The sequence below is a fragment of the Botryllus schlosseri genome, chromosome 9, assembly GCF_051294905.1.
Source record: "Botryllus schlosseri isolate E-star chromosome 9, Bs_hap1, whole genome shotgun sequence".
NCBI lineage: Eukaryota > Metazoa > Chordata > Ascidiacea > Stolidobranchia > Styelidae > Botryllus > Botryllus schlosseri.
The window spans coordinates 17,054,207-17,081,649 of record NC_137244.1 but is presented as its reverse complement, the minus strand read 5'-3'; the positions used below and the strand labels follow the sequence as shown (position 1 = coordinate 17,081,649).

Genomic DNA, 27,443 nt, shown 5'->3' with positions numbered 1-27,443 from the left:
TTTCATGACATAATTGTTATCGAATTTGATGCGTAGTAATATAAATATTGTTTTCGCCGTTACCTAATTCGGTTCGCTTCTGTAGCACGACAAAATAGTCATGAACATTCTAGTGGCCCGCGCAATGGTTCATAAATCTAACGTGACCCGTGGGCCGAAAAGGTTGGCCACCCCCGGCCTAGGCCCAGTTGGGTGGCTGATTTCAAAGACTATACTCGTTTCGACACTTTCCTTTTTTTTCTTTGTATCGCAGTCTTGTTTTGAAACGACGAAAATTCTTAAGCGAAAGTTGTTCACAAATATTTTTCCAATAGTTTATTGCCTCCTGCGTTTGATGACTTTTTCATACCAGCTAAAAATGTCCATTCCCACTACACGAGATCATCGTCGAAGGGAAATAGGGGAGATGTGGTACCGATGGATCAAAAATTGCAAAATGATCTCTGGCCCTCAAATCTGCAGCCGAGAATGGCAGATCTTTTGCTATCTCAACACTTCGATACAAGCTCTACCTATCGCGGACATTTATGTGAATATCCGCCTATACAAAAAATATTTATAAACGTTTAAAATTTGTTGCTCGAACGTGTCATCGGTCCCCTCCCGGTGGGTCCGAAGGCACACGACCATGGGACCTATGAGACATACGCTCAAAAACTCAAATTTGTTAACTTGTTTTGATGTGTACTATAAGCTAAGCTGCAGCAAGCCAAGAAGAATTTTTCGTCGCGACCTCCAAGAATAAAATAGATTATATGAACCGAAATATTGGCATAAAATCATGTTTTGATTTACGCCTAAACTTACAAAATTAATGCCACATACATATTACCCGCAAATCGACATTTTGACTTTCAAATAACTCGTAATAGCGATAAAACACCACAGGTAACTATGATTTACAGCCTATATATATGTAGGCGAGTTTGTGTTGTTAAGTGATTAGTTGGCCCATCTATTTTGCTTGATTTGGCTATGGTACCATATAGGTCCCCCACCCCATAAATATTGTAATTGACTTGAAAATAGTCCACTCGAGGTTGGTATTGATTCAAAAAATATGTGCCATTATATACCCTGATACAAGGCCTATACTTCACATCAAAAATTATGGCGGGTTTGTTAGTCTGAAATGTGATATAGAAAAATGCAAATGTCGATCCAAATTTACTTTACACCCCCTAAAACGTAAATCATTCGTCACAGACCCCATAACTCACGCAGGTCGATTTTTTTTGCATGTGAGGAAAGATTCTGTCAGCATGTAACTGTAGACAACTTCACGGAGCGTCATCATGGAATTATCATGGTTAATTTTTCAAGTATTTTCGGTCCCAGTGATCCATCGGTACCACATCTCCCCATCTACCTACTCCCGCCCAATAACAACCTATGATCTATTGATCTATCGACTACTCAGGACCTATCATCTGGAATGCATTAATTACCAACACATATCCGTGAATTAACCTTATAATAGATTCAAAAAGACCTACTTAATCACTTAATCGCATCCTATTTGTACGAGTACAATGTTGTTATTTCTTCCCGAATAAATTTGGCGATTAAGAATGTATCGTTTGTTGCTATATTGAAGCTTCAGAAGCCTAAATATTTATACTGATTACTAGGGCAATTTTTTTTTGACCTAAAAAACGGAAGATTTTGACCTAAAAAATCTAAATTTTGACCTTTTTTGACCTAAAAAAAATGAAATTTGACCAAATTTTGACCTCACGTATGCAAATTAGGTGTTTTCGCATATAATGTTAAAATTGTACTACTTATCTTCATTTCTTTTTGGAGCTGTCTGTCCTTACAAAGTAGATTGGCCTGAAAAGACGTTTTTGGCTCAAAAACAGACAGATTTTTACATGAAAAACTATCATTTTAACGAAATCTGGCCCTATGAAGAATTCCAGTACATACATTACGTATTCTGGTGGAAATAATTAAAATTTGTTGTAGTACAACGAAAGATCCTTTCCTACATTCTCGGGTAGAAAGTGTCTGTCCTTACTACGTAGCTTGCCAAGAACGGAGAAAGAACGTTCAACAGCAGCATTTGTTGGCTGACAACACTCAAGTTGTGTGCACACTGCTGGTGACAAACCGTGTTGCTTCATTCTGACAATGTTGTCTATACCACAATTTTTCAGCTTGCGCTTCTTGATATAAGAACCATGCAATGTCCAAGCAGTCTTGCTTCAGCTAAGATATTGCGGTACGTTGACCATAAATCATGTCACTATTTGTTTCATTTGACCATTTATGATTCACAATGAGCAGACGATGGTCCGTTTACAACGGTAGGCCTATAAAGTAGGCTACAAGCTGTAAAATATCAAATGATAAGTTCACCGACAGCGCAAAATCTACGATACAAACGGAATGCAGAGGTCAAATGTTCGAATTCGTAAACAATTTTGACAAATTTTGACCTAATGCTACAATTTTGACCTAATTTTGACTTTTTTTGACATGTCAAAAAAAAATTGCCCTACTGATTACTTACCATATCGGCGACTGTCTACTGCAAGGTGGCACTACAGAGTGCCGTTCGAGTGTCCCGCGGGACGCCAGTTCATTCCAAAACACTTTGCGTGCGGGATTCAAGACTGCGAAGGCGTGTTGGTCAGTTGACCATATTTGATCCGGCTGTTTATATCTGTACTAAGCTAAAGCGATTTGCTGTCACGGCGACAGTTGATGATGTACAAGTTACTGATAATTATCGGTGCTTTGGAGGACGATGACCTCGTCAAGTCTGTTGTGAAGAGCGTTATTACGGGTATTCTTTCCTTTTTATCGCCCTTTGCCCAATCATATATTGTCACGCCATATATCAATCACAGGCATGTGCAAATGGATGGAACCATTGCCACTTCACGAACTGGAATCGCTGTCCGATGTCATGGAGGCAATGTCTGAAAAGAAAACAGTCCCCAACCGTGATGCAGATAGTGGACTAGGTTTGTTAGTCGTTATGTAAAATTCCTTGAATTCAATTTGCATCTACTTGGTTCGGTACCAATGAAATAATACCTGTATGCTGCACCATGAATCTTACCCTACCATATGCAACACTACAAGCTACCTGGGTGGTTGAGCTTCAGCTTTCAGGCATGAGACCCATTGTGTGAAACAGTGCCAGCCTAATGCAATTGAACCTGGTTATTTTCAATCGATCAATTACTATAGTCTCTCGAGTCTTGATACACTGAAGTAAGCTGAATTTAAATACTATATTTGATTAAAGTGATACCAGCCCTACGTGAATATCCAGCATGATATTGGTGTTTGACTGTCTCTTGTGGCATTCGCTAATTAGGCTACTGCACAAATGCTAATTTCAGTGTTATTAATGAGTATTCTTCTAGCCACACTTGTACCAACTAGTTAGTGTACAAACAGTTCCAATGCCAAATGCACATGCTGAAATTGCTGCCATGCCACATAGGCCCCTAACCCCAACCCTAACCCTAATGACCCTAACCAACACCCTAAGGACCCCCTACCCACTCCCTAATTACCCGAACCCCCAATGCTAAAGACCCTAAACAATAAATTAAGGACACTCGCTCCAACCCTAATGACCCAAATCAACACCCTAACTTCAAGGTCACCCACTCCTAACTCACACCTTGATGATCGTAGCATAAGGACACTCACCCATGACCCTCAACCCAAACTCTAATGAGTAATGAAAATGACCCTAACCCCCACCCTAAGGAACCTCACCCAACCCTAATGACATAATATTAACCCGTAACAGTGGAGTGACCTTATTGGGAACATAGCCACTTACCATATACTGGGGATTGTGTGAACACCAGATTTACGTTCGCGTTCTGTAGGCCTAGATGTGAACCTCTGATAGTTAGAGGTTCACGTTCACAAACGAACGTTTGTAGGTTATGCACTGTGAACCTTGATTGTCACATATTATAATTTTTCATGTCATTAAAACATCTTAGGTTGGAATTCTTTGCATTTCAACTTCGGGCAGCTCTATGCATGGCCCTGGCAGCATCTAAACGACTATATTAGGGTTACCGTATATATCAGCAACCCAAATTCCGGACACTTTTTAGCGCCCACTAGTGGATTTCAATATGAGATATGACGTCACACTAGAAAAGATTTGCTCATAGACCAGAGGTGGTCACGATCTGGTTCAGGAGTATGTGGCTGTGTGTTATGTAACTGGGCCTGATGGCACATGTTTTCAGCCCCTCCCCGCCCAAATAAACAATTATTTTGAGCCCATCCCCACCCCCGCTTGGAACCCCAATCTTTGAATAAAGCATTTAAACGGCCTTAACGAGCTCTAGGAATATACCGTTCTCCTATAATTGTGGTTGCAATTAGGCTTATTCCAGTAAAGGAAGGTTGTTTTATTTATATTTTATGGCAGTTTTTGTGAGAACGGTAGTCTCCATATTAAAATAAAAAAATGTGATAGTAAATCGCCCGCAGCGCTAAGAAAAGATCATGCATCAGCATAAATATTCCCAAAAAATATTGTTTTTATGCTAATTTACGAAACCATTATGAGCCTATGTCAAAATTCTGGACATTTGGCATAGTTTAGAAATCCCCCCCGGACGCTAGTTTGAACAGTGAAATTCCGGACATGTCCGGGATATTCCGGACGTATGGCAACCCTAGAATATATTCACCTTGCCAATCTCAAAAGTGTTACTTGCTTTGTAACAAAAGTTATCAATGTCCAGAATTCCGTTCGTGAATATTTAGTGAGTCTCTGCTGTCAGCTTGACCCGCAATCACACAATATCTAGAGCGAAATATGCTGCAATCATGTAGGCAAAGTAAGTGAATGGTCCTTATTCAGCCAAGCAATGAAATTGATCTAAATAAACATCGTTGTCTAATGTAAAAGATGTTTCAGGCTTACGGGGTCCATCTTGATTCGATATGTTCAATTTATCATACGAATCATATCCCTGCAATTGGGGTGTTGGCTACTTATTGATGGGTTATAGAGTATAGAAATTATCATTTTACAATCTGCTCAATATCAATGTAGTAATAGTCGGCTGTCGAATACATTGCCTAGACCGTTGAGGCGTAAGCTTATACTTCCTTGCAATTCAGCTTGTACTTCAGCATCGTGACACAATGTGGCCATAGCCGTCGCTAGCGTACATCACTTCATTGAAATATAGGGTTGGAATTAGCAATATGACGTCACGTGACGTCGTAGGTTCTTGTTCGCGTTCACACAGAACCTTTAAAAAAGGTTCACGTTCTCACGAACCTGAGCCTTTGAGAGGTTCACACCATCCCTGCCATATACCTTATTCCATACCATATCCACTTACTTTGAAAAGGACTAAACCTTATTTTGAACAATGCTGACCTTGATTTGAACAATCGCACCAATCCTGTAGGTTAAGTGGCACTTTCCAACAACTGGTCTCTGAAAGGAAATGTATAAGACGCATTGATTTGCCGTAAATATTCAGTATAACCTTTTGGGTTTGTGTAAAAATCGTGTGTTATTTTACTAACTCTGCAGTTGAAACCCATTTCATTTTGTGTATTCGTACCTCAACAATATGTATTAGATGTGTAGTTAGATGTCTAATGTAGTAGCAGTAGTGAAAATTTGCAGTTTACATAAGGCTTGTGGATTAGTGTAATGGCTTGCAAGATGAGTATAGGTTAGGGAGTATAGAACCACTGCGTTATGCTGAAGGTTGCCGGTGAACCCAGCCCTCGGTGAACCCAGCCTTACAAACTCGGCCCTCGGGAAATTCTGTATTCACGGATTGAGTAAGCGGGTGTTGGTGGGATATTAGGGTTGGTGAAGGTGGATATTAGGGTTGCCAGAGGTGGGATATTAGGGTTGCCAGAGGTGGAATATTAGGGTTGCCGGGGGTGGGATATTAGGGTTGCCGGAGGTGGGATATTAGGGTTGCCGGGGGTGGGATATTAGGGTTGCCGGGGGTGGGATATTAGGGTTGCCGGGGGTGGGATATTAGGGTTGGGGGAGGGGGGATATTAGGGTTGCCGGGGGTGGGATATTAGGGTTGGGGGAGGGGGGATATTAGGGTTGCCGGAGGTGGGATATTAGGGTTGCCGGGGGTGGGATATTAGGGTTGGGGGAGGGGGGATATTAGGGTTGCCGGTGCCGAGTTCACCGAGGGCCGAGTTTGTAAGGCTGAGTTCACCGAGGACTGAGTTCACTGGTAATCGATCTTATCACGCCGTGACTGCGTGATCTACGCATGCCCTGACCTCCTTACAAGATCGACAAATCAGTTGATAATAACATTATTAGTTTGATAATTCATAATAATACTTGTTAATACACTTAATTACAAAAGTTCCCGAGGGCCGAGTTCACCGAGGGCCGAGTTTGTAAGGCTGGGTTCACCGAGGGCTGGGTTCACTGGTAATCTCATGCTGAAGGTATGTTACAACAAATGAAGAACATAATGTTGCACAACAGATCAAGTGTGCCACAATTAAGAAGTGAAATATTTGAAGAATAGAAATATTTAGAGGGGCTCTCCCTTGGTTATGCCAGCGCATATTGATTGGAGTATTTTAAGCAAAAATATCACCCTTCGTGTGTCGGTGGGGTTAGTATTGTCATGATGGACATTGTAGTGATACATGCATCTGATTTTATGATAATATGATCGATATCTGTCATTTATTGCTTCTGGATGGCATTTCTTGTAGGCTGAGTGTAATTTCAGTTTCCCACGTCTTCTAATCCTATAATTTTCATTCCTCACCATATAATTAATTTACATGTACTTTCCGATTGATCAATGGGTGACTGTGTGCCAAATGGTGATGCTTTTATAGCATTGATTTGGCGTGATGAGGTGTCCCCCTGAGGGAATACTCGAAACTCTATGTGCCTTCTTCTCAACAGTGGTGTCTAGGTTTGGCATACAACCTATGAAGACGACGATATTGATCAATCCTACTCTGCCTAACCTTCACAACGAATTGATTGACTTTGCGACTCCTCTGGATTCCGACTGCAATTATCTTATTGCGTTTGGTGGTCTGTCTTCAGAAGGAGAGGGCGATTGGATACTGCAAGACGGATTATTTTCTTTGAGTGACCTTCTCAGTGCTTTACACGGTGAGTTGTTTTAAAGAAGGTATTGATCGCTACAGTTCTGAGCCATTTTTGACATGAACAGATAATAATTTGTGAAATTATGTCACTGAGGGAAATAGGTTACGTCAGATATATTTTCAATTTGTAGAAATCTTGCCATGCTGTAATTCACCATTTGACTCGAGTACCGTCGATATCTCATGAAATATGCACGAAGCACAGAACTGTCCCTTCTGTCTGGCGTCTTAGACGGCCTCCAGTTGCTGAGGATGGCTTGTTAAGAGTTGGTTATTCAATGTGCAGTACTTCGAGATTCTTAAGAGCTCCCAGCATTACTGAATACTAATTAGGACAAGGTCATCTATAATTGCCAAGATATGTACTTGTCAGTGTGCAAGACATGATAATCTTACCCATGTGAGTCTGTAATCTTTTTGACCTTGAGAGTACCTCGGTGACAGGTTGATAAAGTTCTGTGTTGCTACGTCTGCAATCAAACTTTCAGTGTGAAGTCGAGTAGCTCCTGCTTAGCATGTATATTTATAAGCATATGTTCGCTTCACAGAGCCCAAGGTAGCTTCTACTAAAGATAGATTCAAAGTAGCAGTATCCTGCTGTAAGTTTGGTCAGTGGAATATGGAAGATATGAATGGTGTCGAACAGCATATCAAAATGGAAATAATTGATTCCAGCTTACAAGGTATGCGATCATAGGTCTGCTGGAAGTTTGTTTGGTTTTGTAGACGTTATCTATTTCACGCTTCATTCTCCTTTGCAATTCTCTATTGGTACTCTCATATTTTGAAACCTCATTTAGCCATACCTTCTTGCAAGTCAATTGCAGTTTTAAAATCTGCTAGGAAATCCTTCAATCCTATTTAACCACTAGGCAACATTTGTTATCGTATTTAAGTGTGTGACAAATTGTTGAATATATTGTGGCGTATCCAATCGGGAATTCTTCAAACGCAATTGATTTGATTAGAGGAATTCTCTATTTTATTTCTTGCTGTCTTTCCAACCATAACTGTCATGTTGAGCACTCTGCGACAGATTTTGCACTGATTCTGTCAACATGAGCTTTGTTCATTGATTATGCTGTATTGCAGAGGATGGCGTAAATATCCATTCCAAACTCGCAGAGGACAAGATCGATAAATTTGCGTCCTTCTTGGAAGACAGTGTTGCAAACGAGGTAATGTTTTGTGTTGGTAAGCTTGTTGAATTTGTAGCGTGGCGCCATATCCTAATGTATATTGATTTGGACTTGCGATAGTAACATACTATTAATGAAGGCAAAATGATTCGAATTTATTTCCGGTTTGTTGCATTAGGCCCTTAGCTCGTCTGTGGGGAGTGATTGTTTTGAATTATTCATGTCTCTATGTTAGATTTTTTTGGGAACCCGTCTGACCTTGTGTTAACAAATCGTCATTCTTGTAATGCTTATGTCAGGTAAAAACCGGTTGATCACACACAGCGGCTCTGAGTGACAAGTTGTCATGATGAGTCAAAAGCATTCTAGGCTGGACTTGGCTGTTTTGGTGCAGTTGGCAGTGTGGGTTTCCGTGATTATCAACTGGTGTAAGCCCTGTTGTGGAATTACCGCTAAGCTGTTAATATTATGTCTGCCCGAGAATGACTGCGCCGCGATCTCAAGTTCTGAATCATTGTCTGCAGGAAGTCATGCGTTCCCCAGATATGATAATTACCTCTGTTGCGTCAGTTTCAAGTACATCTCCTCGCCGGCACTTATTTGTCATATTATTCGGGGATTAGAAGGGAGAAGTCGGCTCACCAGCTGATTAGCTCGGTTTGAAGCACTGTAGATTGCTCATTGCTCACTTGAAAATTTATGCTCCTGCAATGGAGCTACTCGTGATGTGTTTTATGTGTTGAAATGAGTTCTTCCGGAGCTGAGTGCCATCGTAAAACGATCATTGTCTGTCGATGAATATTGACTGTCTCGACTCTTGAGAGCGCTTGACTGCAAATTTCAACCAGGTTATAAATCCTACTTCTCTCGGACTGCTAATATTGGTGTCAACTTGAGCGATACGTACGGGTTAATACAACAGTTTGTTTCCCTGTGGAAGCGCAGTCTCTGGAGATGGCTTGACTTGTACATTGTTCAGAAGTACTGTCAGAGTTGCTAGTGGGACACCTGCCTTGTCTTGTGTTCAAGCGGCTGCCGCCACCATGAATATCACAGTTCTACTGAGGCATTGAAGTTACATTTTTAGGTTGATGTGGGTTACTGTTTTCATGACTGTCTCGCTTACTCGCTTACCTTTGGTGGGTGTTCTGCATGATATAGTAACACATATTGCCGACGGTGAACCATTGTGATTTTGCTCGAGCTAGGGCAGGGGTTTTCAGCCTCTATTTTGCTCAAGACCAGCTAAATCAGTAAAATCATGCGGGCCCAGTATCGTTCAATTAAAACCTAACCTCGAAATCTAAGTAACTGATGACTGAAAAGACGGTGATCACTTGAGCATGGTCTGCTTGCAGCATTATTCACGGCCTCGTTAGGCAACTGGTTAAAGTGCAATTGTCTATACAACAAAAACATTGCCCTTCCAAGTAAGAATGAATCTTAGATAAGGACTGTGAGGCAACCTTGACTCGATACCATTCAAGCTCTGTGGCCCACTGAAAATAGTGTCATGGCATGGCCAACTAACGAGACATGACAGAGGGCCAGATAAAAATCCAGATGATTAATCTGGACTGCATATGTAAGCCGACTTCTCAGTAATCGTGTCGCTCGAAACCACTACCAATCAAATGCATTGCTTCTCTACAGGTCGACACGGTGTTTCAACTGTTGAAACCGCCGACGCGAGAAGGCTTCATGAAGACCCACAGACCGTGCGTGTACATTTTTCCCGGCGGTGCCGGAGACTCTGCGTTTTTCGCCATCAACGGTTTCAACATGCTAGTCAACGGTGGTTCCACTTACAAGTAAGACCCGAGACTCTTGGTATCTGAACCGCGATCACGCCCTATGAAATATCCACGTTTGTCAAGGCCTGGCTTTTGGAGCGTGATACGACACCTCGATAGGCTGGACAGCATCATCGCCACCCATCTCGGCGCAGATAATCTTCCCGGGATCAATAGCCTGCTGATGAGAAAGGTTCAGGAACGGATGATCCGGCTACCGGTCGATTCCCTTTCCGACGAGTATCAGGTGAGCATCGATTGAACATGCATTATACATGTACGAAGTAGTAAAGTCCGATATTCCAAGCGCTAAATGCAGTTACCTGAGCGGTGTACCCGGTCATAACCCGCATTCTTATGGAAAATTTGACTTCAGCGGCTATACCTCGGACCACTCTTGTGACCTAGTCTTGAGAAAGAAATTGAAACTGCATTATACATACAAAATAATACAAAATTAAATGCACTGGGCAAAAATTAGTATTTTTAATTAATGTTCACAATTACAAGTGTTCAATCTGCTGGCGTTTTCCTGATCTTCGAGCACTGTAAAAAGATGTTAAGATTGTATTCTGTTATTCTATTTTAGGGTGTGGGTAGCAAAATGAAATCAACTCTAACCTAACTATTCAATTGATTAAGTTAGTATAGTAACATCTAGTCGATTGCAACTGATTCGATTTTGCAATGTTATAATACCGCCAAATATGGTAATGTGAATAGACCTATGTAATAACCGGATGCGTTAATGTGTAGAAACCCAAACTACAAATCATGGGGATTACGATTTTAGGTGGTATTATTGTTAATGTGATAAAATTTTATTGACGTCAAAATAAAATCAATAGATTTTCGATGTCATTTCATGGACCCCTTAACCCAGACCCCGTGAACTCCAGTTTGAGAATCGATGCACTAGGTGACAGGCCAAAATAATTATGCGAGTTATTGTAACGTTTCGACGATTCCCTATATTTACCAACGGTAATTTGCAAAGTCAACAGTTGTAAGATGTAAGGTAGAGATAAAACCAACACTGCTTTTTTCCGACCCGAAGTTAGCCAACCTGTTGAGATTGTTGCATCACAACAAGGACAAAACTTCCGCATACCCAATTACATGGAATATGGATACGTCATACATTGACTGCTGGCGCGCATCCAATTTTGTCTCTTTTTCCTTCCAAAGCAAATGCGTCGCTGTTTGATATCGCCCGATCTGGGACCCGTGTTCTTCAACGCACCAGCGCGCCTGTTCGAGTCTCTCAAAAAGAGTTCGCCAAAGAAACTTGACGAGAATTCCGGCGCGCACGACGGACTAACGGATCCATTTGTTCGTAAGCTAGATGACATTGTAAAGGACACGCTACGCATGGCCAAGGTGATGCTCGTTTTTGTATGGTTGTACTTTATGGTCTTGTGTAGTTTTTTATCCACACGAGAAGTGTTCACGATGGCCATCACCAATTAAGAGGACTAGCAAGTCGAAAACCTAACTTTCAGATGGCAGCCCCCATCACCATGAAATTTTCAGTCACTAGATGTCGATATACTGTATGCCGAAAGTACTCAAGACCCAAACTTGAAATCTAATTACCCGTGCGCTTTTTTGACAGGCTCTGAACTTGGACGTCCTTCCTATTCGCCGCAAGCCCGATTCGAACGAGCCTATCAATCTGTTCTCGAAGCTCGGGTGCGGGAAGCTCGATATGTACGTGCTCAACCCTGTGGAGGGCTCCAAAGAACTGAACTACATGGACGAAAAATGGGGCGTCAACGGCCAGGCTAACGTCCCTGCTGGGAAAAATGGGGTGAGCGCGTTGATGAGCTGTTCCTCGTTACTTGGTTTGCAACCGCGGCTGTGTTGTTGGTTCACTTTACTGCTGACTCTGACTCCAGACATTTTCAATAGTCCGGCTTAACACCAATTCCATATTAAACACACTTTCTCTATCTCGTAATATTTTGTTCACCGAACTCTGACTGCAACATTCCTGTAACTCTATTTATTACATCTTAGTTATTATTAGCAAGCGAATCGACCGATTTTTATTGAACTAAAATAAAATGTGCTAACTGTATGAAATCAACTCCATCAAGAGAAAGTTAACGAAACTCTGGCTCCACAGCTCCAGTAATAATGAAATCAAAGTAACTATACCGTGTGATATATTGGTAACAGTACGTATTCAGTGATGTATTCCAACAGCGCAGACGCTTGCTGTCTATTGTTTCTACCGTACCACGCTGTCTACTAGTTGTTTGTTTCCGTTATTATTACGTCCTGCATATTGAATGTGATTCGACGCATCACTTACAACCTTTTATCGAATAAATTAACAATATTAAGCTATCGTCTGGTTTTGAAGATCTGTTCACCCAATTACTTTCTTAATTTAGTGCTTCGGCCCGTCGGGCGCCGAAGAAAAGTCCTCTTACGCCGATTTGTGTTCCGTCGCCGTGCTAGTCGTGTGGCATCCGAGCGATCCAGACGAAAAGATCGTTCGGGTTTTGTTTCCCGGCAACACGAGCCAAGTGAGACGGTGCTGCTGTTTTCTTGAAGTAGCCTCGGTTGACAGAACGGGTGTGAATTTTTCAGGCAAAGATTTTCGAAGGGCTGAACGGAATCAAACAGCTCCCTTTTATGAAGATACAGCACGCCACTGCGGGTAACACCGCGCCAAAAGGTAGGTTTGTGTATCCATGGCAAATCTGCAAGCCTTGACGAACCCCAATTTTTCTCCTATTCATTTAAACAAAAATCCACCATGCCACACATTGAATATTGGTGCTCAAAGTGAACTGTGAACTGTGTTGAAAGAAGAAAATCCAGTAAAACGTAATTTTCACAGAAAACAATGGATTTTTACTTCAAATCTATGTGGCTTCTGCTGTAGGAATGAGATTTGTGACTTGACCTCTTAACCCCTGAAACTGGTTCTGGAAACCCTACGGTTCGTGCGAACCCCGGGAGGTAGAGAATGGGTTTATGAAATGCTAATATTGAATCCGCAACTATATACTATGAATATTTGCTGTCCCTATTTTAAACTTGGGTCCATATTTTGCCTGGTGACCTGTGCTCGCGGGTCAAAATTAAACGCACACGATACATACAGTAATAATTCCCTCCAACTGTTAACCAGGCCTTTGGTCCATGGTATGACGGAAAACCTGGTTGTACAGTTCAAAAAGTTTCTCGAAGTAGGTCGCAATAGGTATTCTACACAATCAATTTAAGATCTGCACTTAAACATGTTTTCAGTGAGTTCGGCACTCGGTCAATTAGACACGTTGAATTTGGTATAGGAAATGTAATTACCATTATTGTTATGAAATTGAAGCATAAATATTGTATTAATGAATTCGGAAATGAACATTTCACTGAATATGATCGTGGATTGTTGCAGGTTATATGGCACTTCGGTGCTTGAATGCGGCACTTGGCCCTTGTCGCTATATGTTGACGTATTTTAGTTAGTTGAAACCAACTGAAAATTGAACATTTCAGAGCCGAAAAAAGCTGAAACGTTCCAGAAGCCCGCGCGCCCCGGGTCTGCCGCCGCCAAGACGGTGGCGCAGAAAAAGCTTGCGTCCACGCTCAGTAAAAAATCCGGTTTCGGAAGCACGGGCAGTCTCGTGCGAGAGCCGACCTCGCGGCCGGCAAAAGTCTCGGAGAAACGCGCGAAAGCCGACAAACCCGCCGTCGCCAAGTTGAAGAACGGGGCTGCCGCCGCTGGCAGAGCGGCTGCGCCGGTTAAAGAGAGAGCTAGCAGTGCGAAACCTACGAAAAGTACAACGGCGTCTGCGACTGCGAAATCTGTCGCGAGCCCCACCGCGAAAAGAGCTCAATCTGCTTTGTCTTCAAAGCCAGAATCAAAACGTCCAGCGGCTGCCGGCAGAGCTGTGGCGACGTCCAAGGCAAAGCCAACCGACAAGGCCAAGAAGCCGACGTCTGCCGTACAAAAGGCGAGACCTGAAGCCGCGAAAACCTCTGTGAAAAAGTCCAGTCCGCGTCAAGCGCCCAAGAAGAATCAAGCCAGTCCGGTAGCGGTTAAGACGGCAAAAAAGACGAAGCCAGCTTTGTCATCGCTTGCTGTGTCAGGAGAACCAGTGGCAGATGAGGCTGTGGTAGATAAAGCCGTGGCAGATGAAGCCATGGCAAGCGACCCCGTGGCTTCGGGAGTAACTTGCCTCGCGACGGAAGCTGAGGAGCCGGTGACTGCAGGTCGTGAACCTGTGGATCTTGATGAAGTGCAAGTTGCGGCAGCGGAAGCCGAGAAGGAACAAGCGGAGCTGCCGCAGCGTCGTTCTCCCGAGGGCGGTTCTGGAATTGCGGTGCAGTGCACGGTCTGGCCGCCTGTTGTGGAGGGTGACGGGAACGCTTTGGATTCGGAATCTTTGCCTCAGAAACTTGAGGTATGTTGTTGACTTGGACAGCTAGATAATTCTAGTTCCGGTATCTACTTGAAGCGAAATGACGGTATTCTAATTGTAATCATATTTCTCGAATGTTTCTTTGCTTGAGTTGTAATTCAAATCTGATTTGTGAAATATTTCTATGCTCTAATTTTAATTTACAAAAACTGTATAGTGTATAGCTGTAATGTAATTTTTAAAAAGTGTTGCTATAATTCTAATCTAATTGGAAAATCTGAAAATTTCGAGTTGTGCAAGTCTCTGTGAGGACTGCGGCCTTTAGAAAAAAGTGTCACCGAACCAGGGTGTGGGTCGGTTCGCTTTACCGGCAAACCCGAATCCGTTTTCAATATGCCAACTCTGACTCCTACACCGGAAACGTAAACACGTAGACTGCTACTATTTTCTCGGCAGAACGGCGACTCCCGCTAGCAAGTTCTCGTAAATCGACACGGAAAATGATACGTTCATTACATTTTAGTTGTTATTACAGTACCAATTATTCAGCCTATTTTTTTAATTGGTAAAAAGATTGTGTTCGCGAAGGTCTGCCTGCATGAAAAAGCTCGATGACTTCAGTAGCTGCAATGGCATTTGAAAAATACCCCCCACCCGTCCCTCCCCGACTCTCAAGGGTGTCACTAAATTTCTGTGACGAAACTCAGGCTCCAACCACACAGCCCTGCTCCGAACTGACTGACCATGAAATGCCCACGAATTACGTGCGTCTCGTCGATAGCTTCCCTATTGTTAATTGTCTTCATCTCGTGTTTTGTCACGTTTAGGAAGCTCCTGTACAAGAAGCGGAAAATCTTGAGGAGCGATTTCTCGAAATGACTGCTTCGCAGGAAGATGATAAACACGATAAAATCCTGACGACTGTCGAAGAACGTCCGCAGGAGGTCGACATATTGACAGCCGGCAACAGTGCGGGAGATGCCCCGGCTGTGGATGTGGATGTGGCCAAGGCTGAGTGTGCCGCTGACGGTTAGTTGAGACGATATAGATCTTTAAAAATTTTGGCCTATTTCACTGGTTTGGTACCAAGATGGTAGTCGTCTCTCTCGGTCGAGAGAAATTCTTACTGGTATATCTGTGATCAGCAGTTTCAACATGAACTCGTTTGCCTTTGTTTTCTGTAAGTTGCAAAGCTCCCAATTAGCATCCCAATTAGGCCACATAGATGAGAAGGTCTGGGAGAAGGTGCTGACCTTTTTTTTACTAATCATCATACCCAAGTTAGAGTGGTCGTAAATTCAAATCGTAAATTTGGACGAGTCCACGAAAAGGGTGGGGAACAACTGCCATAGATTTTTACGCCGATGACATGACACACATTGGCAGTTTCGCTCGATTTGATTGCTGAGCCTGACAGTCTTCAAACGATGCCTGGCGAACAGGAAAATGTCCAGATCTGTGACAAATCGGAGGCGAAAGATGACATTTCTCCATCTAAAGAAGCTGACAGGTGACGACACGAATTGCGTGTTTCTTGTCGTCAACACCAGATACAAACTGAAGCGTGTTTCAGGGACGCGCATTCCTCGGCAAACTCGTCCGTGGAGGGCTGTTACGTGCTGCGTCCGGAATCAAAATCGCCACCAGTCGCCAGCGTGCAAGAAACGGTGGCCGACACCATATCGGAGTTTAAGCTCGACGAATGGATCGCTGCTGTGAGTATGCCGGGACACAGTGATGATTATCAACCTGAAAGGGCAATGGCCAGTGTATTATTATAGTATTAGCCACTGATCCAAACACTTCAAGGATTTCTTTACCTCGGTATCAAAAGTGCATAAGCACAACACACACACCCGCGTCGTCCAACTACTATATGTTAAACTAGTAGACAAAAAAGAGCATCGCTCGATCAAATATGCATGACCTGATTTGCGGAACAATATCTCAGCGACCATCCACATTCCAGTCGAAATACAAACAATTTCTACTTAATCAATACCAGCTAGCCCTCTAGTTTACAGGACCACGACCCCACATATCGATCTCGCCTCCTGACACATGCCACCTAATCTGTCGCTTGTCCTTTCGTATTGTCTTCTATTACTTTTCATTCAGTGGGCACTGTGCATGCCTCCTTTTTTACATCGCCTAGGCCAGGTGGATGTCTGATATCGAAGACTACTCCAAGCCGTTTCGACACCTTTCTATCTTTCATTCTATCGCAGTCGTGTGGTATATTGAAATGATGAAATTTTTAGCAATAAATTGATTGAATTGAATTTTACGTGGTTCTTGTTCTATCAAATGATGGCTTTTTGATACTAGATATTTATATGCGGTGTCCTTTGAAAGAAGTGCGAATTTGCTATTTGCTATAGGCTAGCCGTTATTGTACAGTCAAGTGCTGTCAGTTTCACTGTCAGAATTTAACGGAGTTCGCTTAAAAGTCTACGTAGTTTTCACCTGTAAGGTGTGGTGTAACATATCCGAAACTAGTTGCAACACCTTACAAAATACGTCCCTCTTCCACACTTCTAAATCCATTTACAATTTGATGTTTTATTTCTCTAATTAATGGAAAAGCGCCCAACATCCTGCATTTTGTAATTGAGATGTAATATTTTAATATATCTGGCGGACCGGCAGGAAACTTGTCACGGACTGGCAGTTGAAGGCTACTGTTTTATGACTTCTTCCTGACAGGAAGCGGAACCTGACACTGAAGCGAATTCGTGCCGACAACCGGTCGAAGCCGCAGAAGACGAGACCGCCTCGACCGAATCTGGCGCTGCCAGAGCAGACCCACCCGACTCCTCGTACGAGATCAGGCATTCCGCGGCCGACGCGCAACAGCACGAAATGGGTTCGTTTCTCTTCCCCTGTTATATATGTTTGGCGTGCGCGTTGACCTCGGTCGGCTTCTTCTGTAGAGCTTGAGGCGATACCCAGTTGTGTTCTGGGGTCGTATCGCACCGAGGATGATATTTCATCGTTGTCCGTAGCGCTCACGAATGGCGAACGCTCGTTTGACGAGTTCAAATCTTCACCTTCTCATCTCATTGGTATTATGCGTCGTCGCTGTAATTTGTGTGGTCGTTGCATCTGCGGGTGTGTCGTATATGTTCCGGTGTTTGTGGATTGCGTCTTCACTAGGGGTAGGCACAATGGTTCGAGTACTTCATTCCGAATTGAATATTAATTGTAATGATTTGGAGTCGAATAAGACTATTTTTTCAAATACAGATATTTTATGTCCCTTTCCTCTTGAAATTATAGCATAACGGGTGCTGCAGTTGCAAGACTATTATGTCACCGTGGAAGCCTTCAAACCTTGATTGGCCGCATTGCGGTATACGAAACATGTACTTCGAAGCTGCCCACATTAGTGGGCATGACAGTTCTGTGAAGTCATGATTAACCAACGGCATTGTCGTGAGTTACATAAAATAGGTATGTTCACTAATCACGTGGCAAGATATTTCTAATCGTCTTCAAGCCACAATATCTGTGACTCGTATTCAGTAGTTGGTAAAAGCCTTCCTGGCACTGCGTTCACCATGTATTTCGTGAAATTTTGATTGAGATTTCTAAAAAACGAATCCCTGTATCACGAGTTTGTCTCGAGGCACCATGTAGAATCACATATTTGGTAAGCTCATGATTTGATCTTTGTAGAAAATATGAAGTGGATTTGTAGAAAATATGAAGTGGATTCCTATCAGGCACCATGTTGTTGAATCAATGTTTTTTGGCAACTAGAATAGAATCTATTTTTATCGCCCCTCTTTAGATGTGATGTTTACTATGCAAGTGTTTGCTTTGTGACCGCTCAATGTTCGGTTCATTCTGTCATGTATTGTCATTGTTCGAATTTCGTTGTTTGCTGTTGCTGCTATTTCTTGGTTTGCGCATTTCATGGAGTCAACCTTGCTCGTATTGTTTCGAATACTTGGAATATGAATTTGTTTATTATTGCGACACATGCTGTAGTGATTCTTTGCGTAGCAGACCTTGGATTGTGCATCGTTGTATCATTGTTGTTTCTGCCATGTCAAATTCTGTCTTATCTGTGTGGCATAGTTGAGAAATATTTTCATTCCGGTTCACGCATGCGTTGTAGACGTTATCGAGTCATCGACCTGCTTGTGTTTTTGACATATTCTTCGGACTGGCAATACGCCGGGTATGAAGACTCCGATTCTTGCTTTTGCAGCGTCTCGAGATGCTTTAGCCGATGTTTCGAAGGAACAAACAGAGACCGAGAATGCGTCTGAATATCCCGAGATGTTATCGCTCTCCCGGGGTTCTCCGATAAAGCATTTCGACAACGGGCTACCGGTAGACTGCCGAGGTGCCGAAATTACCAGTGAAATGATGGCTGGCACTAAAATCGCCAATGAAATGCTGGCCAAGATTGAGATTGATGATGACGTGGTGGCCGACACTGAAATTACTGATCAAATGTTGGCTAAGGTGGAAATTGACGATGAATTGATTGGCCAAACTGAGATTGCTAATACAAATCCATCCGGCACCAATAACGAAGAAGAAATACTATCCAATAAGGCGACGATGTGGCATTGTGTGTTTCGTCAAGAAGATGTCAGTGAGTTTGGTGATAAACCGGATGAGGGGGTGTGGCAACCGCAACACGGAGACCTTGAAATGGACACTGCGGACGCCTACCCTGGTGAGGATATTGCATATGCCGATCGCTCTGACGATGAATCTATCGAGCAGCACGGTGCAAATACCGTCGGCATTGCGATGGTTCAGTCTGCTACATCAGAGGCGGCTAGGATGGATGAAGACATGAAATACAGCTCTACGATGTTTGCGAACGACGTGCTTCTTCGCAGTGAAGGGGTACGGCTTCATTCTGATACGGATCGATATGATGCTGATGTTGAAGACGATGTGGATGTTTCGGCCCGTGCTGTCCAAGACGAAAATCGTAATCACGATAAAATTTCCGATAGCGATAGTGATAATGAATTGGACAACCGCGATTGTCTCCTCACCATGAAGGAACTTCACCATGACGCCGAGAAAGATGAGGTTTCCGAAGAGGGATCTGTAGATTCCTGCGTATTGAAGGAAGGGTATTATCGTAACGCCGACGATGATGATCAAGGTGGCTTGCATGTCGATCTTATGGGTTTTCGAACTGTACTGTTCTGTATTCTCTGTCATGTTTTCTAGATTTGATTATGGGTTTTTGAATTCGTAATATGATGTCTAGGATGCTCGGCCGGTCGCATATTGATACGTGTGCGATTAGAGATTGGTGGAGCCAGTCGCGTATAATTGTAATACGATCTCTGGTTCGATATATTGCCGGCTGAAAAGGGCACTGTTGAGAATAACGTGCCAAGTTTGATAGATCGCATTGATTTATTGATCTTCGCGTGGTACCGATTTGATTTGGTGCCGTGTCGGGATGAGATCGGGAATTAACGTTGTTAAAGATTGAATGGATCAAATTAGAACGATATTGATTTCTTGCCAAGGTTGATTGGGGACGGATTGATTGCTCGCTATAGTTAGATTTCTCGATCGATTGCCGTCTTTAATTATATTCCGTTGAGGCGTATCGAGTTTGTATAAATGATGTGTGTATTTCTGAAGATGCAGTCGACACGGGTCACGACATTGATGACACGGACGGTAAGAATGGCGAATTCGGATTGCACGCTTCCCAAATGGAAAAAACAGAAGTCCTCGAAACGGGAATGCAACAGGGCGGGCTAGTTGAAGGTTTGACGCGATTTGACCTTGCTCCTAAACAATCTGTTACCGCTGCTGTCCTTTTGTACTAGGACAAGTCCCATCACCGTCTGTTGAACGTGCCAGACTGGATGGCTTCGGGCCAGTCGTGGCCGAAGATGAGCCGCTCGGCAAGGACTCCGAAGTGCTTCCGGATGCAGTGCAGACATCTGAAATAAGTGAAGATATGAATCAGGGTGGGTCTACTTTTCCGCGGCAAGCGAATAGCAGCTCGTGTTGCGATAATATGTGACTTGATGGGTGCAGTCTGTAGGATGTTCTCAGGCGTGGTCAAATTAGTCTCTGTTGGTGCAGAAGTAAAAGTATTGTCATAATTTTCCACTCGATTACAACATTAAAAGAGTAAATCTAGACTGGCCCTTTGGATTTTTGTTAGCCGATGATAGGAATGTGATTTTTAGGACTAGCCAAAACTACAAGTACGAAAAGTGTGAGAAGTATTCGAAGTGGTCTGACGAAGTAGATTTTGACAAGCGTCTCAGTCTTCTTGCGGTTAGACGGGCAACTACCCATTTTCCTGCTCTAAATTAAATTGTTAATCCAGCCCAATTATGATCAGCAAACAAACAATTGCCGCCACGCAAGCTATACTCGGGGGCCCCTTTGAAGTAAAAGGGGAGAGTTCAATTTTTTTTAAATTTACTAATATAGCATCAAATGGCTAGGGTTAAGTACACGTGTAAATGAGGATTATACAATCTCCTCGTGTTGACGATCTTACGTGATGATAAGCTAGCCAACGAGCACGGAAGTGCTGTCGATTAGCGAGACCCTGATCTCTAGTGAACAATTGAATACGCGCGCTTATCAACGCATGGCGACGATTTGCGAAGTCAAAATGTCCGAGTTGGTATGGAATCTGTTCTATAATGGCACCATCATTTATAACACCTTTCTTCTGATGGTTTTGTCCGAGTATTAGCTCAAATCAATTACGCACGTACGCACGCACGTGTTTGCGGACATTCGATGTCATTATGTTTCGCGATGTCACTCTTTAATCACAATCGCTAATCAGCATACACTCAACGGCTTTGTGTCCAAGCCGTCGAGAGATACGAGCCAAAGCATGCTAGGACCGACACTCGATAGTTAGACTAGCGATAATATCTTTCGTACCAGGACGGGGTTTCGCGTTTCAAAGGGAAGTGTGGGTTTAGTACTTCGAAGAAGTAAAAGTACTTTTTGTTGAACACCTCTGCAAATGCGATCGTGTCTCCACGTCGACGAGGCTGCTGACCTCTTACCGATTCGCCTTGACTTTTCCAGCCTGTGCGACTGGCGCTGGCTCGATCGCGGACACGGACGGTTTTGAGCCACATTCGACGCATCACGATAGTTTGAATGTGGGAAACACGGAGCGAGAAGCAAACCGCACGTTTGCGTTGCACGGCGGTAAGTCATTTTCGAGTTCTGGTAGTCAACTGCAGACTGGGACCACTAGATAATTTTAGTTTTCCAATTAGAGTAATTGATGCAAAATGCCGGTAATTCAATTCTCTTCTCATTTTTGAAATGTTTCTATGCTCCAAGTTTAATTCAAATCTAATTTCTGGTTTTCCTGAAAATGCTATAGAACTGTATAGTGCGGAACGAGCCAAGCTTGCTTTGCGTACGGACATATGCTATTCTCGAGCTTATGAGAACAAACTAATTTGATAGGAACTGAACTTCGTTCATTGTCCAAGTTTTTACGAATTAGTTTATTCGAAAGACTGTATGGTTTAGGGTTACCATATTTATGTGGCTCAAATTCCGGACACTCTGAGCGCCTACCAGCGGGTGTCACAATGAGGTGTGAACACATTGTCCGTCAATATGATATCTCGCTATTGAAGCGGAACAAAGGTCACGAATTGGGCCGTCTCCAATCTCCGCTGGTCGTGTGTTCGACAGACCCGCTTATTCTGTTAGGTCGGTGCGCGGTTGTCTGGTTTTGTGTTGTGACCAAGTCGGAAACAAAATTTATTCAGCCCCATTCCGCCCCCCCAAAAACAGATCTCGGGCACACCATAAGGTAATCGATGCAATTTCTTGACGGCTTACCATATGCGTCTGGTTGTCGAATTTTGTGAATGAATTCTGTCAATAATAGTGTTGATGTTGATTTACGAAAACTTGAAAATACTAGACATTTAGCCATGTTTCAGAATTATCTTCACGGACGCAGTTTTTACGGTGAAATTACGGACATGTCCTGGAAACCCTGGTATAGCTATAATTCTAATCTAATTATAAGTGAGGCGACCTATTTTTTGAATTATTGTTTCCTAAGCAAAGTTGTTGGCAAAGTTTCCTAAGAAATTAAGTTTGTGAGAAATTTAATATATCCTGTAATCATCACGACATTTTGAAACACTGGAGAGTGTTGGGTTCAGGTTTAAATTAGTCGAAGTGCATTTTTAGTTACTATTTATCTAGCGAATCAACTTTTTAATTGAAAAATTTTTCTTTTACAAAGAACTTAATTTTGTCAAGGTTCACCTACGTGAAAAACTTGCTGACTTCTGCTGTAACGGCATTTTATAGTAGGGTAATATTTGAGAAGATTTCGTTCGATTTTACAGTAGTTGGAGTACGAATCGGAGCAATTTCACGAACTCCGACTCCATCCACTAGGTGTTTTCCCAAATGTTGTAACGATGGTTGACTGTCTATAATTTTGAAATATGTCGGAAATATCTTATACCACGGTTCTCGATTGATTGACAGGCGATGAAACTGAACAGGAAAAGTCGGCGCCTATGCCCGCTTTGGAACGGCCTGACCGTGGACTGTTGGAACTCGATGGGCTGGGATCCGGAGACGCGCCCATCGCCGGTAATTATTTTCGTCCCGACTAGGGCTGGGCAAAATCGAATACCTGTGTGATACGTTTCGGGTCAATTATTCAAGTGATATGGAAAGTTGAAATATGTACTAAACAGAAGATAAAGCCAGTTAGTTCTATACCGCATAGGGATTTGTTTGTATTTCATCAGACTCTGTGTGACTTTGCTGTAGGTTGTTCAAAAATAACCTTTTTCCCGATCTCGGGGGATTCACTGATTAAAACGTTGCACACCAAATTTGGTTCGATACCGACCAGTAGTAACCGACAGAGTGCAGATTGTAATTTTCGAATTTCTTAGTATTAACCGTCTCAAGTGCCCTAAAATAACAATGTATAACAATTTTCGCTCATTTGCAACAGGTAGAAGCTAAGTTATTGCACTGTTGTTTTGCATCGTTTTATTTACATCTACGCAATTTCATGGGGTTGAAAGTATAATTTATAAATCTTCAATTGGCTCTTCGTTCTCAAATACTGGTTGGAATTGAGTCAAATTTAGTGTGCCGCGTTTTTTTATGCAACCTAACAATTTAATCAGTGAACCGCCGTGATCCTGAAAAAAATAGGTATTTTGGAACAACCCTACTGGGTAGCTTCGTATTACGTGTTTTGGGCGCAGCGACACAACCTATTTTAAGGTTTCAAGTCTTCCTGGATGAGGAAAAGTGTCTAAACTATAATTTTTGTTGATAATATAACTGTTTGTGGAAAAATTCTTACAAATAATACTGTTCGGATTAGAATCATTACAATTAACGCTGTATTCGGATTCGAACGCTGGAATGCTAGTGCCCAGCCCTAATCTTGTACTTTCGCATAGAACCTAAGTTAAAACTGGTGATGCAACTTCCAGATGCCACGGAGTTGGACATTGATTTTGCTCGGTCTGAGCGAGGACAGTTCGACTCGCCGTTGGACGCTAATGCTAAGCCTTTTGTTCCCAAATCGGCAGTGGGCTCTGGTTGTGACCAAGGAGGTGGCGCTAGCGAAAGTATGACTGCGTTCAGTCATTCTAGTGTTGTTTAATCTTGTGTGTTGTGCCGCGCAGATGAGCATGGATTTTAAGATTCTGCGTACTAAAGGGATTCAAACATTCAAAAGTAAAAACTGATACGACAGAGTATGGCGTAGTTATCAGAATTACAGACAATTGTGCATCGTAACAATGACAACAACAACATTGAAAATATATTAGGATAAGAGCGGTGAAGCTAAATGTAAAACGATAGATGACATACACAAGACAAAACAAACTAACGGGGGATTTGTAAGACACCCAGAAACTCTTTTTTGTTAACTGGAGCCGCCAATTATTCAGTTGTTACGATGCGAATTTCATGTCATTCTCAGCGCCATGTTTGATTCGGTTTGAATCCCTTCAGTGTGCAGTATTGCAATGGACGTTGTGATGTAAGCAATTAATGATTTTTGATGCTGGGTTCAGACTTACAACATCGAATATATAATAATTCCAAATTTGCATGCGACTTGTTGATAAAATTTCAGTCGTTACGAGAAATGGGTCTAGATTTAAACCTGATACGAATTGGAAATTGAAAACAACGAATCTGCTTGTCTCTGTTGTGTGTCGACTGTCACAGTGTTCAGTCCAATTTAGATAGCGTTGCTTTTGTTTCAGACGAGCTTGTGGACGGGGATTTGACGGCGCCGTTTCAACCCACGAATCCATTTCTGAAAGACATTATTGCAGAAGCTGAATCCGCCGCGATTGACGCAGAGGTATTGCTTCGGTTATTCGGATTTGTTCTTACGTGTGTGAAAAATCCGCTCATTGCCGTGCTTACTGCTTACCTTGGGCACTGTATGATTTTTGATTCCAAGTCGGGTATTCAATTACCAAGGGTTAGGGCCAGCGGAAGTATAGTCATGGCCAAGAAACGAACTGATGATATGAGCTGGCATTATCTATCTTGCCACAAATAAGACGCATAACCTACTTGAATTTTCAAAGTTATCACACTTGGACTTGGAAACCTCACTCAGGTTCTCGATTATGCCCAGCCTTGATTGTGGCACAGTACAATACCATAATAAGTTTGATATCTTATCTTTTCTGGGCTCTCAAGGGAAATCGTGTCTGTCTTAAAAAGATCTGTTATTGAGTTTGTAGCGCCTCTGCAGTGTTTTGCTGGCTGCGGAGGTGAGAAGAATGTAGTTATTTGAATTTATCGGTAGTATACCAATTCCTTAGTTTGTAAGCCATGTATTATTGTTACTTGAAAAAAAAACTGTTGACACGGCAATCGATGTTGTGAAGTTGTTGATGGACCGACCAGGAGCATTCCTTGAGACATGGCAAAAAAGTCTTTCTGTTTGCACCCTGTGACCAACTGACCTTTTAATATCAGAACCAGTCGCTTCCGCCTGCTCGAGGTCCTGATCCGTGCGCCGGGCCCGAAAAGCCAGGGAGAAGCACGATCAAAAAGACTACGCAGAGTGAGTCGGTCGTTGTGGTGAAATTAATTTTTCGTTGTCGTAAATCGAAGTGTACTTTTCGGTCGCAGCTCGAAAAGCACCGGCGCCCGTGTACGTTGACATGGCCTACATTCCGAACCACGGCAACAAAGGCTCCGTTGGGCCCGAGTTTTTCAAGAGGATCAGAGCAAGGTAATCTGTTCTTGTCTGTTGCCGACGCAGGCACAGTGCTTGATGCGTTTCATCGCAGGTATTACGTGCTCAGCGGGAGAAAGCAGTCCTGCGACGAGCCCAGCGCGGAAGTTCTCAAGCACTTGCTCGAAGGCAGAAAGTCTTGGTTGACCGAGGCTTGCGCGGCCGGTGACAGTCGTCAGGACTCTAACGTCACGGTGATTCCGACCCACGACACTCCGTCCATTCAAGAATGGTGAGTCGGCGTCAGGTCTTGTATCCTGTTTCGAGGTTTTTGGTCAGTTAGGTTGTTAAAAAAAAGTTGTTTTAAATTCTTATATTGATTTAAACACTGTACAGGAAATTAGGCGCGATTCCATCCAGCACCCTGTGGAAGCCGCACAAAAGAAATTGAAATATTGACTATTTTTGGAATTGATATTTACGATAGCAAATGTAGTCCCTTCACCATTATCAACATCGTGTTCCAGCCATCCCTGAAGTGACGCTTTTTTTCATGCATTTTAATCTTGAGATTGGCCTGTGACACCGTTTGGATAAGGCATTGCTAATTACTGAAAACAGTTATGAATCAGATTAGCTGAAGATTGATCAACTTCATTGACATAGCCTTGTTGAAATGACGGTGATATAATTTGCAAATGAAGAACATTTCACACTGAAAGTTCCGACTATGGAGAGGAAATAACCTAACTAGCATGTAATATACTGATTTCTGGAAGTGTATTTTCAGGACACTGTTATAATCAAGTAATAATAAGCTAATTATGACTTGCTCTATTTGAATTATCCAAAAAGATTTCGAAGTAGTTCTTTGACATGCCCGATACTAAATACCATCGATCCTGCTAGTCCTTTGAAATGGCTTGAATATTTTAGGTACAAAAAGAACTTCAAAGACCTTGAAGCCTACAACATCAACATCGTTGCCAGCGGCTGTCAAGTCGTAATGCAGACAGAAAGCATTGCAGCGTGCAAGATAGAATTCTAAAACGTATGTGACAGCAATTTTATAACGTAACGTTCTTCATTGTGACCTATCGGTGTTTGTTGCAGCATTTCGGCAATCATTAGAGGATGGAATATCCGACTGTACACAGACTTCGATGTTCTACATATTACGGTACATCACCACGGGACGTTTTCTACATTGAATTTGGTGCTTCGTATTTTGTCAATTTTGTGTCTTCTACTGTTAATTATGTTACCGGTAGAAATCGGTGATTATATTTCTTCATATCTGTTCGACAAAGGGTGCTTTTCACAGACGATCCATCATGTTCAACAAGTTTCTTTTTTTTGTGTGTGTTATGCTTCAATGTACCCCTATTCCTAAGTGTTTTTCAACATGCTTCCTACAAAGTATTGTCCTCTGCAGTGCAAGATATTTGAGTTATATTCTTTCTGTAACGTTATGTTCGATTGTAATTATTCACTGTGCATGCTGCCCATTCTATTTTTTCGAAAGGCTGCCTATATTTTTCGTCGATAGGCTTCTGCATTCGCTTCTGTAAACGGCTTGAGTTGGTGACATGATGCTTTGCACCATGGCGTGGAATTTATTGGGGAGAACGGTGTGGTGGGAGATGATCCCGTGGAATATATATTCCTCAATTGTCGTCTGTCTCTATATTTGCCTGTGCACCTAATCAGGTGCAGTGGTTGTAAATGCGTGGTCCATCTTCATACCAGCGTCTTTATCGTGCTTCATCATATCGGAAATAAACTGTTTCATTGGCTTTCTGGCGTCATACTTGCA

General features: G+C 42.6%; 1 protein-coding gene across 1 annotated transcript; it reads left to right on the top strand.

The window, feature by feature from the left end:
* Positions 1-2,579: 2,579 nt before the first annotated feature.
* On the top strand, positions 2,580-27,423 carry LOC145446705 (uncharacterized). The gene is made up of 29 exons (XM_080325055.1): positions 2,580-2,791; positions 2,856-2,972; positions 6,914-7,129; positions 7,674-7,808; positions 8,218-8,303; positions 9,918-10,075; positions 10,142-10,304; positions 11,246-11,437; positions 11,673-11,867; positions 12,457-12,591; positions 12,656-12,743; positions 13,568-14,475; positions 15,261-15,462; positions 15,820-15,943; positions 16,007-16,148; positions 17,140-17,299; positions 17,367-17,498; positions 18,650-19,570; positions 20,065-20,193; positions 20,256-20,399; positions 21,493-21,618; positions 22,936-23,043; positions 23,910-24,047; positions 24,696-24,796; positions 25,426-25,513; positions 25,582-25,684; positions 25,743-25,919; positions 26,564-26,678; positions 26,741-27,423. The coding sequence occupies exons 1-28, from the start codon at positions 2,710-2,712 to the stop codon at positions 26,673-26,675; spliced, it is 5,382 nt and encodes a 1,793-aa protein (XP_080181181.1). The 5' UTR covers positions 2,580-2,709; the 3' UTR covers positions 26,676-26,678; positions 26,741-27,423.
* Positions 27,424-27,443: the final 20 nt, after the last annotated feature.

Excerpts from the sequence above, each read along its gene's own strand:
- LOC145446705 (XM_080325055.1), top strand. The coding sequence starts at position 2,710 with ATGATGTACAAGTTACTGATAATTATCGGTGCTTTGGAGGACGATGAC. Across the intron at positions 10,305-11,245 it reads CCCTTTCCGACGAGTATCAG|CAAATGCGTCGCTGTTTGAT; the intron begins GTGAGCATCGAT and ends TTCCTTCCAAAG. Across the intron at positions 12,592-12,655 it reads TTCCCGGCAACACGAGCCAA|GCAAAGATTTTCGAAGGGCT; the intron begins GTGAGACGGTGC and ends TGAATTTTTCAG.